The sequence below is a fragment of the Chrysochloris asiatica genome, unplaced genomic scaffold, assembly GCF_000296735.1.
Source record: "Chrysochloris asiatica unplaced genomic scaffold, ChrAsi1.0 scaffold00007, whole genome shotgun sequence".
NCBI lineage: Eukaryota > Metazoa > Chordata > Mammalia > Afrosoricida > Chrysochloridae > Chrysochloris > Chrysochloris asiatica.
The window spans coordinates 472674-486839 of NW_006408525.1; the positions used below are offsets into that span (position 1 = coordinate 472674).

At 44.3% G+C, this 14166-nt stretch overlaps 1 protein-coding gene across 1 annotated transcript in view; it reads left to right on the forward strand.

The window, feature by feature from the left end:
• Positions 1-85: 85 nt before the first annotated feature.
• Positions 86-14166, forward strand: part of LOC102828853 (arf-GAP with dual PH domain-containing protein 2-like) — a 37064-nt gene continuing 22983 nt past the window's right edge. Inside the window, exons 1-5 of the mRNA XM_006833610.1 lie at positions 86-244; positions 1042-1172; positions 2745-2836; positions 9728-9807; positions 11321-11433. Of these exons, the coding sequence (XP_006833673.1) occupies positions 151-244; positions 1042-1172; positions 2745-2836; positions 9728-9807; positions 11321-11433 (510 nt within the window). The 5' untranslated portion in view covers positions 86-150. The remainder of the gene's footprint in view (positions 245-1041; positions 1173-2744; positions 2837-9727; positions 9808-11320; positions 11434-14166) is intronic.

Sequence of the window (14166 nt, forward strand, 5' to 3'; positions counted from 1 at the left end):
AGGGGCGGGGCAGAGCGGACCATCTCTCGCGGCAGACCGAGGCGCTCGCACTCTGTACTTCTTCACCTCTCGCTGTAAGTGCACCGGCCATGGGCGGCCGTGGCCCATGGCGCGGCCAGCCTGAGTCCCGCTGAACTTTCCGGGACGGCCATGGGCGATCGCGAGCGCAACAAGAAGCGGCTGCTGGAGCTGCTGCAGTCGGTGGGCACCGGCAACGCGCACTGTGCCGACTGCGGGGCTGCAGGTAAGGGCGCGGCGGCACCTGAGGCCCGCGAGCCGGAGCCGGACCCCTAGCCCGCCAGACTCCTTCCCTCACATCAGACCCTTCCGGCTCCCGCGAGACCCGGACCCGCGCCCGCCCAAATTATGACTTCGGACCCGGGCCCCGACCTTCCTTTCCGCTTCCAACGCGCCGCTCTACCAGACCAGACCGCTGACTTCTCCACTCTGAACTCGTGCCCCTGACGGTCCTCTGTTCTCCCCCTAAAGACACTGCCCACCCGGGCCAAAGTCCCTAGCGTCTTCACTAGACCCAGGCGCTTTTTACCCTCGGATTTAAATCGCTCACACCCCAAACTCGGACCTAGACCCCCTGCCCATCCCCTTCCTCTCCCTGGCCCCTTGACGTCAGCGTGACTCCTGCCCCCATCCCCTCTCTGCCTACTCTCCAAACCCACTGACCCCCAGGGGGCCCTGACTCCAAACTTCCCCACCTGCAGCTCCCCAAAAGTCGCCGGACCCTCCCCCGTCCCTCTCCTCTCGGTTCCTCCTGAATCCTGTCACTTCCACGTCCCTCCAGCCTCAGCCGCTCACCCTCGTTCCCCAGGCTCCCTTCAAGATCTTTATCCTGGCCGCAGCTCGGCGGGCGGGCTGACCCGAAGGCTCCTTGCTGGTAGCTAAGTTCGCCGAAAGCCAGTGAGGCCATGAGCCAAGAGCTCAAGAGTCTTAACGGCCAGATCCTGCCTTTCTCCCCAGCACCCTCGCCCGAGTTTCCTTGCCTTTCTCGTCCCTCAGCTCCTCTCTTGTCACTTTACCCCGCAGATCCTGACTGGGCCTCTTACACGCTGGGACTCTTCATTTGTCTGAATTGTTCTGGTGTCCACCGCAACTTCCCTGATGTCAGCAAAGTTAAATCCGTGAGACTTGACTTCTGGGATGACAACCTTGTGGAGGTAGAAAGGGGTGCACAGAGAAAGCCCTAGCAACAGTAGGGCTGGCATGAAGGGAGCCAACAGCATTCTAAAGAGGAGGAAATTGGGATCCAGAGAGGGCAATAACATTATGGTTGTTTTGTTGTTGTTAGGTACTACTGTAGATAGAGATCCTGAGTTCAAATCCTACCTCCATCATTTGCTTATCTACAACCCTGAGCTAGTTACTTGACTCTAGTTGTGGTCCCTCAATTTCCACATCTTTGTTAAGGGGTCACCATCACCGTGTGACAGAACTCCTGAAAGACTGAATTATAGGCATCAGTTTTATTATTGAGGAAGTTCCTAGACTGGAGCAGAAGTATCCTTGAGTCATGGTCTATGGTTCCCCCACAATCCCCACTCCCCTCCCCCAGCCAGGAAGGGGACCACTTGCTCTTGTGACCCCTGGGGGTGGGGAAGATATTTTCAGCCTGGATGATAATACCATTTTGGCCAGAAAAACCTTCAGAGGGCAGGCAGTTTTAAACCATGATGGTTCTGCTGAGGATCTACTGGGAATGCAGGCTGGCATCTACTGGGCGTTCTATACTATGCTCAGCACCCTTGCGTTAGATGCTGTCTTCATTCCTTCATTGAATGAGGATAGGGACTTTAAGCCTACTATGTGCTGGGTACTGGGAGAGCGCTGTGAATAAAATGAGATCCCTTCCGATATGGAACTTACATTCTAGTGTAACAGACAGGAAACCTGAACACTTGAAGATGATTTGTATCACATAACTCATTTTCCAGGAGGATACGGTTTTCTTTATTTTCACAAGTGAGGTCTCTGAATCCCAGGGGGTGAAGTATTATCTAAACATCACACAGCAAATGAATGGCAGGGTAGGGATTTGAACCCTGCTCTCTTAAGATCCAAAACCATGCAAATACCTTGACACTATCCACTGGTCCCTAGAAAGGGATAGAGTTGGGTTTACTCTGCCCAAGGGATGTGGTTGAAAGTCCTGTTAGTTCTTCCTATGCGCCCTTGTCCCAGACTTGCTGAGTGCTGTCTCATGTGCCAGAGAGGCACTCACCATTCATCATCCTGACCTATGTTCTCTGTGGGGTGAGCATCCACTATTTCCAATTCCAGCTCCCTCTGTCTCCTGCAGACTTGCAGAAATGGTTGCTGAGAGTGCTAGCCATCTGAGAAGAGGGTAGGAGAAAGAACATGGACTTGGGAGTTAGACAGGTCTGGATTCCAATCCCATATCTGCCACTTACTAGCTGGGTCACCTTGGGCAAGTCACCTAAGCTCTCTGAGTCTCAGTGTCCACATCTCTAAAATGGGGATAGTAATATACAAATGATGAAGAGAATCAAATGAACTAATGAGTGAGAGGACGCATGGTTACTATTGTGTTTCATTTTCCAGGCGGGGGCATCCTAGCACATGACCAAGCCTGGTGGGGTGTCTCCCTCCTGAGCACAATGTCTCTGTCTTAGTGTAGTGCCAATGGGCCCCATGACTTTCTTGGTGGATGGTGGTTTCATTTCACATTTTCTGAAATTCTAATATCACCTCAAGTTGCTGTTGTCTTACAGTTTATGACCCACAATGGGAACCGCCGTGTGAAGGCCAAATATGAAGCCAGAGTCCCTATTTTCTACTATGTCCCTCAGGATGACGACTGCTTGTGAGTGGATAATTATTTAGGGGGTGGGGGAGGAACCTCCCTTGTCTCACCTCTCCCACCATTCCCCCATGTTCACTACCTCTGTCTGTGCTCTCCACGATAGATTTATTGTTGTTGTTAAGTGCCTTCGAGTGGGTTCCAACTCATAGCGACCCTGAATAGGGTTTCCGAGGAGTGGCTGGTGAATTTGAACAGCTGACCTTGCAGTTCAAACCGACCTGTGGTCCAGTGCATTATTCCACAGCACCACACTATGTAAAGGAGCTTTGGTAGCATAGTGGTTATGAATCGGGCTGTGAACCGCAAGGTCAGCAGTTCGAAACTACCACCTGTTTCGCGAGAAAAAGATGAGGCTTTCTGCTCATGTAAAGATTTACAGCCTCGGAAACCCTATACAGGGCCTCTATGAGTCGGAATCGACTCCAAGGCACATAACCACCACCACCACCACCTCACTAGTCAGTGAATAGTCCAGGAAAGCAGTGGTACCGTTTCTGTGAACAGGAGACCTGGTCTAAGCCCTGCTCCATCACTCTTAGTGGGCGTTTCACTTCTACTCTCTGGGCTTCAGTTTCCAAGAAAATTTTCTATGGTCTGTCCCTCTGTCTCTGATGGTCTCGTGGCCTGCAGATCATGGTTAGCTTGACAAGGGAGAGAAGTGCTGATATTTTAGTAAAATAAGTATGGTTCAGCTACTTCCTAACTGTGCCCGGGTTTATCCTGCCTATGCTTAGCTTGGTGCCAAAGCATTTGTTTGGTCCGTAGTTCCCTAAATAAGAACCATAAAAATAATACTAGATGCTGATTTTTACCTGAGCTTTAACTATACAAGGAGCCCCGTGCTAAGATGGTTATGTGCATTAGTTTGTTTAATTCTCTCAACAATCCTTGGAGATACATTCTTATGACCTAGATAAACTAAATTCTGAGGCAAAGCTGGGACTCACGTGTCTAACAGAGAGGTTCAAGTCCTCTGGAAGTTAGAGGTCAGTGGGACACTGATGTCTAGTGACCCTTGCCCTCTGAAGACTGACTTCCTGAGCCTCCATTCCAGGGATCCAACCTCATCACTATGGCCACTGGCCAGTGTAAATGGGAGGGCGGTGGGGGGAAAGCACCACTCTAGGCAGACACAGCCTCATGGGGGGAATGGCTTGCATGCTTTCTACACAGAAGACCAGCGTGATTCTTGGTTTGCCACTACATGGCTGTAAACAGTGGACGAGTTACCTGATTCTTGGTATTCTTATCTCTGCAGTGCAGAGAATGATGTTTGCATTGTAAAGATTAAGTGAGGTAATATATCTAAAGCACCTCACATGCCACCTGACACATGGTGGTGGTTGTTAAGAGCCATTAAGTCAGTTCTGACTCATAGCGGTTTCCAAGATGTGGCTGGTGGATTTGAACTGCCAGCCTTGCAGTTAGCAGTCCAGTGCATATCCTATAGCACCATATCAGGACTGCTGACACATGGTAGGCATTTCATAAATAGTACTTTGAATCCTGCCTACAATGTGACTTTCCGAATGCTGCCTGGTACCTGACCGAGCAGAGGGATGTGCCAGGCTCAACTTGCGTGGGCCTAGCTCATCTTGCCTCACTGCTGACATTCTGCCCTTTGCTCCAAGGGAAAAGGAATGAGCACCTACTATGTGCTAGACTTTCTGCCAGCACTTCACAGACATGACTTGCTTTGACTCCAACAACAGCTCTGTGTTTAAACACTTCTGTTAGTTGAATAGTAATGACTTCCTTCCCCCAGTTCTAAAACTCCTTGATTCCTTACCTCCAGGACAAGGATAGGTGGCCCTTGGCCACCATTTCTTCTCCCAGCTCTGGTCCTGTAGCCTGGGGCTCTTACCCCTGGGGAGGTTAAGAACTTTCCTCAGATCCTAGGTGTGAGAGCTGAGCAACAAGTGGAACTTTTGATTGTGTCAAACACTCAATTTAAACCACGTTAGGATTTTATGAGTTTTAGGGGTCAGACCACAGGAGGACAGCTGTGGACTCAGTCTCAGGAGGGACTGAGGACTCAAACACCATCAGGTCTCTTATACTTGATTTTTGATCTCTACTGCTGTCTCAACTGACCTTCCTTCATGCAGCTGTAGGGCTCTTGATTAATTCTTCTTTGGGTTTTTTTTTGGAAACAAATGTATATGATTCACACACAAAAATACAAACCCATATAACACATGTTATATGCACAAAAATATGGTGGCATTGTAGGATAAGCACTGGACTGCAAGGTTGGTTTGAACTGCAATATCAGCAGTTCAAACTCACCAGCTGCTTCTTAAAAACCCTATACTGAGTTGCTATGAGTCTGAACTGACTTTATGGCACTTAACAACAAGCTGGTAATATTAATGTCATATACCTCAAGTTCAGAGTTAAGTAACTTGTTCTTGATAACACAGTGGCTAAATGGTAGAGTAGGGTCAAGTCCCAGGTGGTTTGATCCGAAGATCACAGCTCTCTCCAGTAGACCCATGTATGCTGTAGCTAAGTGACTTCAAGTTGTTTTTGATTCATAGTCAGTTTATGCACAACAGACCAAAACAGTGCCCGGTCACATGCCATCCTCACAGTCGTCATTAAGCTTGAGTCCATTGCTCCTGTCACTGTGAAAATCCATGTGCTTGGGGTCTTCCTCTTTTTTCCTGACCTTCCATTTTACCTAGCATGATGTCTTCCAAGGACTGGTCCCTCCTGATAATATGTCCGAAGTATGAGAGACGAAGCCTCCCCATCCTGGCTTCTAAGAAACATTCTGGCTTACTTCTTGCAACACAAGATTTGTTCTTGCAGTCCATGGTACTTTTAATACTCTTCTCCAACACCATAACTCAGATGCATCAATTTTTCTATGGTCTTCTGTATTCCCTGCCCAACTTCCATATGCCTATGAGGTTATTGAAAATACTGTACCTTGGGTCAGGTGTTCCTTAGTCCTCAAACTGATATCTCTGCTCTAGAACATGTTGAAGAGGTTTTGTGCAGCAGATTTGCCTAATGTAATATGTCATTTGATTTCTTGACTATTGCTTCCATGAGTGTTGATAGTGGATCCATGTAAAAGGAAGTCTTTGACAACTTCAATCATTTCTCCATTTCTCATGATGTTTATTGGTCCAGTGGTGAGGATTTTTGTTTTCTTTACATTGATATGCAACCCATACTCAAGGCTGTGGTCTTTGATCTTCATCAGTAAATGTTTTAAGTCCTCTTCACTTTCAGCAAGCGAGGTTGTATCATCTGCATATCATAGGTTGTTTCATAGGTTGTTAATGATTCTTTCTCCAATTCTGATGCCTTGCTTTTCTTCATATAATCTCTCTTCCTGGATTATTTGCTCAATGAACAGGCTAAGTATAGTGAAGGAATATAACCCTGGCACATACTTTTCCTAATTTAAAACTATTCAGTGTTCCCTTGTGTTCAAACAACTGCCTCTTGGTCTACAAACAGGTTCCTCATGAGCACAATTAAGTGTTCCAGAATACTCATTCTCCACAATGTTGTCCATAGCTTGTCATGATCCAGTTCACACAGTTGAAAGTCTTTGCATAGTAAATAATGCACAGGTAAACATCTTTCTGTTATTCCCTGCTTTCATCCAAGATCCATCTGATGTCAGCACTGATATCCCTTATTCCATGTCCTCGTCTGAATCTGACTTGAACCTCTAGAAGTTCCCTGTAAATGTACTGTTGCAGTTATTTTTGAATTATCTTTAGCAAAATTTTACTTGCTTGTGTTATTAATGATATTGTCCGATGATTTCTGCATTCCATTGGGTCAACTCTTTTTGTAATGGACACAAATATGGATCTCTTCTAATCAGTTGGTCAGGTTGTTAAGTGCCATCCAGTCAGTACCGACTCATGAGAGTGACCCTATGCACGACAGAACAAAACACTGCCTGTTCCTGTGCCAACCTCATAATCGTTGCTATGTTTGAGCCCACTGCTGCTGCCACTGTGCCAACTGAATCTTGTTGGGGGTCTTCCTCTTTTTCTTTAACCCTCCACTTTACCAAACATAATATCCTTCTCCAGGCACTGGTCCCTCCTGATAATATGTCAGAGTATGAGAGATGAAGTTGCCATCCTGGCTTCCAAAGAGCATTCTGGCTGTACTTCTTTCAACAGAGATTGGTTTGTTCTTTTGGCAGGCCATGGTACTTTCAATATTCTCCTTCAAAACCATAACTCAAATGAATCAATTCTCCTGGGGTCGTTAGTCATTGTCCAACTTTCACATGCATACGAGGTTATTGATAATACCATGGCTTGGGTATTAAGCTGCATCTTAGTCCTCAACCTGACGTCTTTGCTCTTGAACACTTTAAAGAGGTGTCTTGTGCAGCAGATTTGCCTAGTGCAATACATTATTTGATTTCTTGACTGCTGCTTTCCTGAGTGTTGATAGTTGATCTGAGCAAAATGAGGTCTTAGAAAACTTCAGTCTTTTCTCCATTTATATGGATGCTGTTTATCAGCCCAGAGCTGAGGATTTTTGTTTTCTTTACATTGAAGCACAACCCATACTCAAGGCTGTGATTTTTGATTTTCATCAGTAAGTATTTTAAGTCCTCTTCGCTTTCAGGAAGCAAGGGTGTACCATCTGCATATCGCAGGTTGTTAATGAGTCTTCCTCCAATCTCATGCCACGCTTTTCTTCATATAACCCAGCTTCTCAGATTATGTGCTCAGCATACAGATTGAATAAGTATACTCAGAAAATATAATCCTGGCACACACCTTTCCTATTTTTAAACCATTCGGTATTACCTTGTTCTGTTCGAACAGTTGTCTCTTGGTCTATGTACAAGTTCCTCATGAGCACAATTAAGTGTTCCAGAATACTCGTTCTCCACAATGTTGTCCATAGCTTGTCATGATCCACACACTGGAAAGCTTTTGCATAGTCAATAATGCACAGGTAAACATCTTTCAGGTATTCTCTATTTTTAGCCAAGATTCATATGATGTCAGCAGTGATATCCCTCATTCTGTGTCCTCTTCTGAATCAGACTTGAACCTTTGGAAGTTCTCTGTCAACATATGGTTACAGCCAGTTTTTTATTATCTTTAGCAAAATTCTGCTTGGTCAGGTATCTGTGTTTCAAATTTGTTGGCATAGATGAGTGAGTGCCTCCAGTGTTGCATCAGTTTGTTGCAAGATTTCAATTTGCAATTCTATCAATTCCTAGAGCCTTACTCTTTGCTTTAGGATATTTGGCTCTTGATCTTCTTCCTTTAGAATCATTGGCTCTTGATCATATTCTGTCTCTTGAAATGGTTGAACATTATTCATTTCTTTTTGATACAGTGATTGTTTAGCCCTTCCATCTTCTTTCGATGCTTTCTGCATCATTCAATATTTTGCCCACAGAATCCTTCAATATTGCAAGTCTAAGCTTGCAGTTCTACTTCAGTTCTTTCAGCTTGAGAAATGCTGAGTGCGTTCTTCCCTTTTGTTTTTCTAAGTCTAGGTCTTTGCACATTTCATTATAAAACATGACCTTGTCTTGCCCAGCTGCCCTTTGAAATCTTCTGTTCAGCTCTTTTACTTCCTCATTTCTTCCATTTACTTTAGCATCTTTACACTGGAAAGCAAGTTTCAGAGTCTCTTCTGACATCCATTTTGGGTCTTTTCTTTCTTAATGAGCTTTTGCTTTCTTACTGTGTGATGTTCTTTATACCATCCCACAACTCTTCTGGTCTTTTGTCATCAATGTCCAATGCATCAAAACTGTTCTTGAGATGATCTCTAAATTCGGGTGGGATATGTTCAAGGTTATGTTTAGACTCTTGTAGACTTGTGCTAATTTTCTTCAGTTTCAGCCTGAACTTGCATATGAGCAATTGATGGTCTGTTCCACAGTCTGCCCCTGGCCTTGTTTTGGCTGATGATATGAAGGTTTTCCACTGTCTTTTTCCACAGATATAATCAATTTGATTTCTATGTATTCCATCTGGTGAGGTCCATGTGTATAGTTGTCTTTCATGTTGTATAAAAAAAGGTGTTTGTAATGCATAAGTCATTGGTCTTGCAAAATTCTGCCATGCAATCTATCACCAAAGCTATTTTTTTCATAACTACTGATCCTTCCTCTTTGTTTCCAACCTTCACATTCAAAAGACCAGTAATTTTCAATACATTTTGAGTATATATTTGATCAGTTTCAGACTGAAGAAGTTGGGTAGAATTTTTCAATTTCACCATCACTGGCCTTAGTGGTGGTAAGTAGTAAATTTGACTAATAGTGGTATTAATTGGTCTTCCTTGTTGGTATATGGATATTATCCTATCATAGACAGCATTATACTTCAAGATAGATCTTGAAATGTTCTTTTTGATGGTGAATGTGACACCATTCCTCTTCAACTCTTGAAGAGGATTTCATGAACGGGCCACACAAAAGAAGCTTTTGAGGACTCTTCCCGCTTAAGCTTATGAATATGCCATGGTAGAGGGCAATGTAAATGGATGGTTCAGGTTCCTGCCTTGTTGATCCAAACGCTGAGGTTGTAGTTGAAATAGCCAGTGATTATAAACTGGGGAGACTTTTTCTCCATTTAGAGGCATTTTTGGTTGTAACAACTTGAGAGTGGTGACGAGGGTGTTGCTGGTAGATAGTAGATAGATGCCAGGGATCCTTCTACGCATCCAGCAAAGTACAGGACCCTCCCCGACAAGAAAGAATGATGTGACCCAAAATGTCAATAATACTGAGGTTGATACACCCCCCACCGGATAGCGTGAGCAGACAGTAGGGCAACCTCTGTGGTGCCTCTACCCTCAGCTGCAAGTGTCTTGAAAAATGACCTGATAAGAAAATGCATCAGACACAGCTGACCGAAGGTTCTCTCTATTAAGGGTCTTAAAGGAACAATGGATTCGAGCAAAATATGAGAGACAAGAGTTTATGACTGATGGGAAAATCATCTCGTCCCCAGGTAAAGTGATTTCCATTAATTTTTTAAGTCTGTGTTCTAAAAAGTTCTAGGAAAAACAAGTGTCTGAGTATTAGAAGCAAGGTCCAACCAAGCAATGCCTCTAGCCCTTGCTCTGGCCACAGAGGATGATGTGTGGTTCTTCTGCTTCTGAAAGATTAGTAGTACACTAGCTGGTGGTGTCCTGTGGTCTGAACTGCAGAGAAGAAGAACATTTGTCTCGGGTCCTTGCAGGGCCTTTGTATAAATTGTAGAAAGACTCCTTCTTGCTGGGAAGACCCTTTAGAAAAAGGCATCCCTGCTCTTGGGTATTATAGCCCCTGGTGGGAGTAAGGAGGTCAACCTCCCTTCCTGCTTTTGTGCAGGTTACAACTTCACTGGTGGAAGTTTCTTTCCAGCTTCTCTGAATTTTAGGCAGACACTGACCTAGAGAGCAAAGTGTATAAAACCACTTTTTGAGGTTAAAAAACAAGAACAAACAAGCAAACCAAATAAGTCAACTCTGACTCATGGCAACCTCATGTGTTCCTGAGCAGAACTGAACTCCATAGGGCTTTCTTGCTATAATCTTTACAGAAGCAGATCACCAGACCTTTCTTCCACAGCACCTCTGGGGAGGTTTAAAGTGCTAACCTTTAGGTTAGTAGTTCAGAGCAAACTGTTTGTCCTACTAAGGACCTTTTTGAGGTCCAGAGGCAGCCAGTTCTCACAATCCATGCCAGTGAAAAGGACCAAAAGTACATAGACCTCAACAGAACCCACAGATGCCTGAAGGTCACTCAATATGCCTGGACTCAGTACAATTTTATTCTGTTGATGAAGAAGTGAATGAAGTTGAGTTAGAATCTGTTTTCTCAGTACTATGAGACAGTCCAGTGTCAGATTACCCAATAAGCACAGGCTTACTGGTGCTTACTGACTAATTGGTAGTAAACAATTTCTTTTATGTTTTTGAACATTTTTTTTAATGTTCAAAAATTTTGCTTCTAGTTATGCCTGACATCTGTCTCTCTTTAAACCGCAAGACACCTGTCCACAGAATCAAAGCTTCCTTTCAAGTTTATAATCGCTGACAGGGACAGAGTACCCAGTTAGCAGGGGTTTAATTGTGCTTGCTTACTAAATAAGCACAAGTAAGCCTGTGCTTACCTTACTTATAGGCTAATCTGCCCAAGACAGACTGAAACCAGGAAGAGCCAAGGAATGAAGGCTCTGTAAACTGGGCTACATCTAGCTGAACGTACAACAGGGCTTCAGAAAGTGCGTGGACAGATTCACTATCTATTCATTCTATTTTTCCACCAACTTTCTGAAGTGTAGTCTTCTAAGACACCATAGAATTAGGCCCAGATAGGAATCCTGTGTCCTACCACTGAAAGCACCAAGTTAGATGGGAGGTATTTGGGCAATAGATGAAAGGTTTGTTCCATCCGCGACCCTCTGAGGTGAGTGAGCCATGGGATGGTTCATCCTCACGTCATGAGTATTTGTTGTTTCTCCTTCTTGGGTCGCCAAGGTAACCGAGAAGGGTTCCTATGGAAGCGGGGAAGGGACAATGCACAGTTCCTGAGAAGAAGGTTTGTTCTGCTGGCAAGAGAAGGCCTCCTGAGGTACTACACTAAAGAAGAGGTAAGAGGGTTCCCTTCCTCAGCACGGACTCTCACCCCGCCAAAGTCTACATTTTAATCACTGCCATCTTGTGTATGAAGCTCTGGTAGTGTAGCGGTTACTAATCGGGCTGCAAACTGCAAGGTCAGCAGTTCGAAACAACCAGCTGTTCCAGGGGGGAAAGATGAGGCTTTCTGCTCCCGTAAAGATTTACAGCCTCAGAATCCCTGTACAGACTCACTATGAGTCGGAACCAACTCCATGGCACATAACAACAACAACAACCTTGTGAATGAAGGATCCCTGGTGGCATAGTGGTTGAGAGCTCGGCTACTAACCAAAAAGGTCAGGAGTTCAAACTCACCAGCTGTTCTGCAGAAGAAAGAATGTATAGCCTTGGAATCCTATGGGACAGTTCTATTCTGTCCTATAAGGTCATTATGAATTGTAACTGATTCTACTGCAATTGGTTTGTTTTGGGGTTCTTTGTGGATAATTGAGAATTAGGCCCAGCATTCTGCTACTTTTCTGTGGTTATATGATCATTCCAGCCCCCTAAAACACATACCTTCTGTTTACTTACAATCAACCTAGACTGATCCAAATAAAACTTGGTTTTATTTCATTTACTTGTTCTCTCAAGAAATGTTTACTGAGTAACTACTATATGCTAAACATTGCTCAAGGCCCTGGGGATGTAGTAATGAACTAAATAAAGCTTCTGTTCTCCTGGAGTTCTCCCTCAAGTGGAAGGAGACAGGCAGAAACCAGGGCATCAATCAATTTATATCAAGTGGGAATACGTTCTATGAAGGAAAATGAAAGAGGGTGAGGGGATTGAGAACTAGTGGATATCTGGGTGTGTGTGAGGGGGAGATGACGCAGAGGGAACAGTGTGTGCAGAGCCCTGAACCCATGGTTACCACATATACCTTTGTACCGATTAGAAAAAGATGGGTCCTCTGAGAAAGTGCAACCCCTCTGGGCCCAGTCTGAGCAAGAAAAAGGCTGGAATGTAGTTTTTACTCACCCTCTCAGCTGTCGGTTTCTGGATTTCTGGATGTAGAGCACAGTCAGCTCACCCATAAACCCTAGATCTGGCCCTGAGGTGGGAGTGTATTTGGTGGTTCAGGAGGCTATCAAGAAGGCCAAAGTGTCTGGTGTAGAGTGAGCAAGGACAGGTCCCAGGTTAGAGGATGATGAGGTCACATAGTGTCTTTGAATCGGTTCTGACTCATAGTGACACCGGATAGGGTTCTGAGGAGCAGCTGGTAAGTTTGAGCCACTGATCTTGCTCTTAGCAGTCCGGTGCTTATCCTGCAGTGCCACACCAGGACTCCAGAAGCCACACAGTAGATGGCCTCATAGGCCATCAGTAAGAATTTGGCTTTTTTTTTTTTAAACACCTTTATAGAGATATAATTCACATATCATACAATTCACCCATTTAAAGGATATAATTCAGTGGTTTTTAGTGTATTCACTGAGATTTGTAACCATCATCAAAATCAATTTCAGACCATTTTGTCACATCAGAAAGATATTTTCCACCCCTTATCTGTAATCCCCCACCTCCCTAGCCATGTTGCTGTGTGATCGAGTTGGTTCTAACTCATCTGTAGGAGCAGAAAGCCTCATTTTTCTCCCAAGGAGCAGCCAGTGGGCTCAAACTGCTGACCTCGTGGTTTGCAGTCCAGTGCTTATCCTCCAGAGCCCCCACACTCCCCAGAAAATAGATTAGTGGTTGTCCCCTGCTCCCACAAATATTTACAGCCTTGGAAACCCTATACAGGATCCCTGGGAATCAGAACCAGCCTGACAACACTTAATAACGACAAAAATCTACTTTCTGTCTCTACAAATTTGCCTGTTCTACATTTTGTATAAATGGAATCCTTTATTATATAGTCTTTTGACTGGTTTCCTTCACTTAATATAATGTTTTCAAAGTTCACCCATGTTTCAGCAACTATCAGTACTTCTGTTTCTATTGCTGTATATTTTATAAGGAGTAGTTAAGAGTTGGGTTGCTAACCTCAAGATCAGCAGTTCAAAAGTGCCAGCTATTCCACCAGAGAAAGATGAGGCTTTCTGCTCCCATAAAGATTTATAGCCTCGGAAACCCTATAGGATCACTATGAGTAAAGACTGATTTGATGGCACTTAACAACAACATATGGATATAGCATATTTAATTTATCTGTTTCTCAGCTGATGGACATTTAGTTTGTTTTCACATTTTGGCTAATATGGATAATGCTGCTTTGAATAGCCATGTACAAGTTTTTTTGTGCACATAGGTTTTTCTTTTGGGGGGTATATCTTGGAGTGGAATTGTTGGGTCATTGGCATCAATATTTTCACTGTTTTAGAAACTACCAAATTGTTTCCCACAGTGGTTGCACCATTTTACATCACAGTTACTAGCAATGGCCTATGGTTCCAGTTTCTCCATATCCTCACCAATGCATGTGTCTTTTTTCACATCCTAGTTCTGGGAGGTGGTATCTCACTGTGGGTGTGACTGGTATCTCATTGTGGTTTTGATCTGCATTTCCCTGATGGCTATTGATGTGCATATTGGCCATTTAGATATTTTCATCAAAGAAATGTATATTAAGGTCCTATGCCCTTTTAAAATTGAACTATTTAATGTGCTTTGGTAGCGTAGTGGTTAGGAATCGGGCTGTGAACCTTAAGGCCAGCAGTTCGAAACTACCAGCTGCTCCACAGGAGAAAGATGAGGCGTTCTGC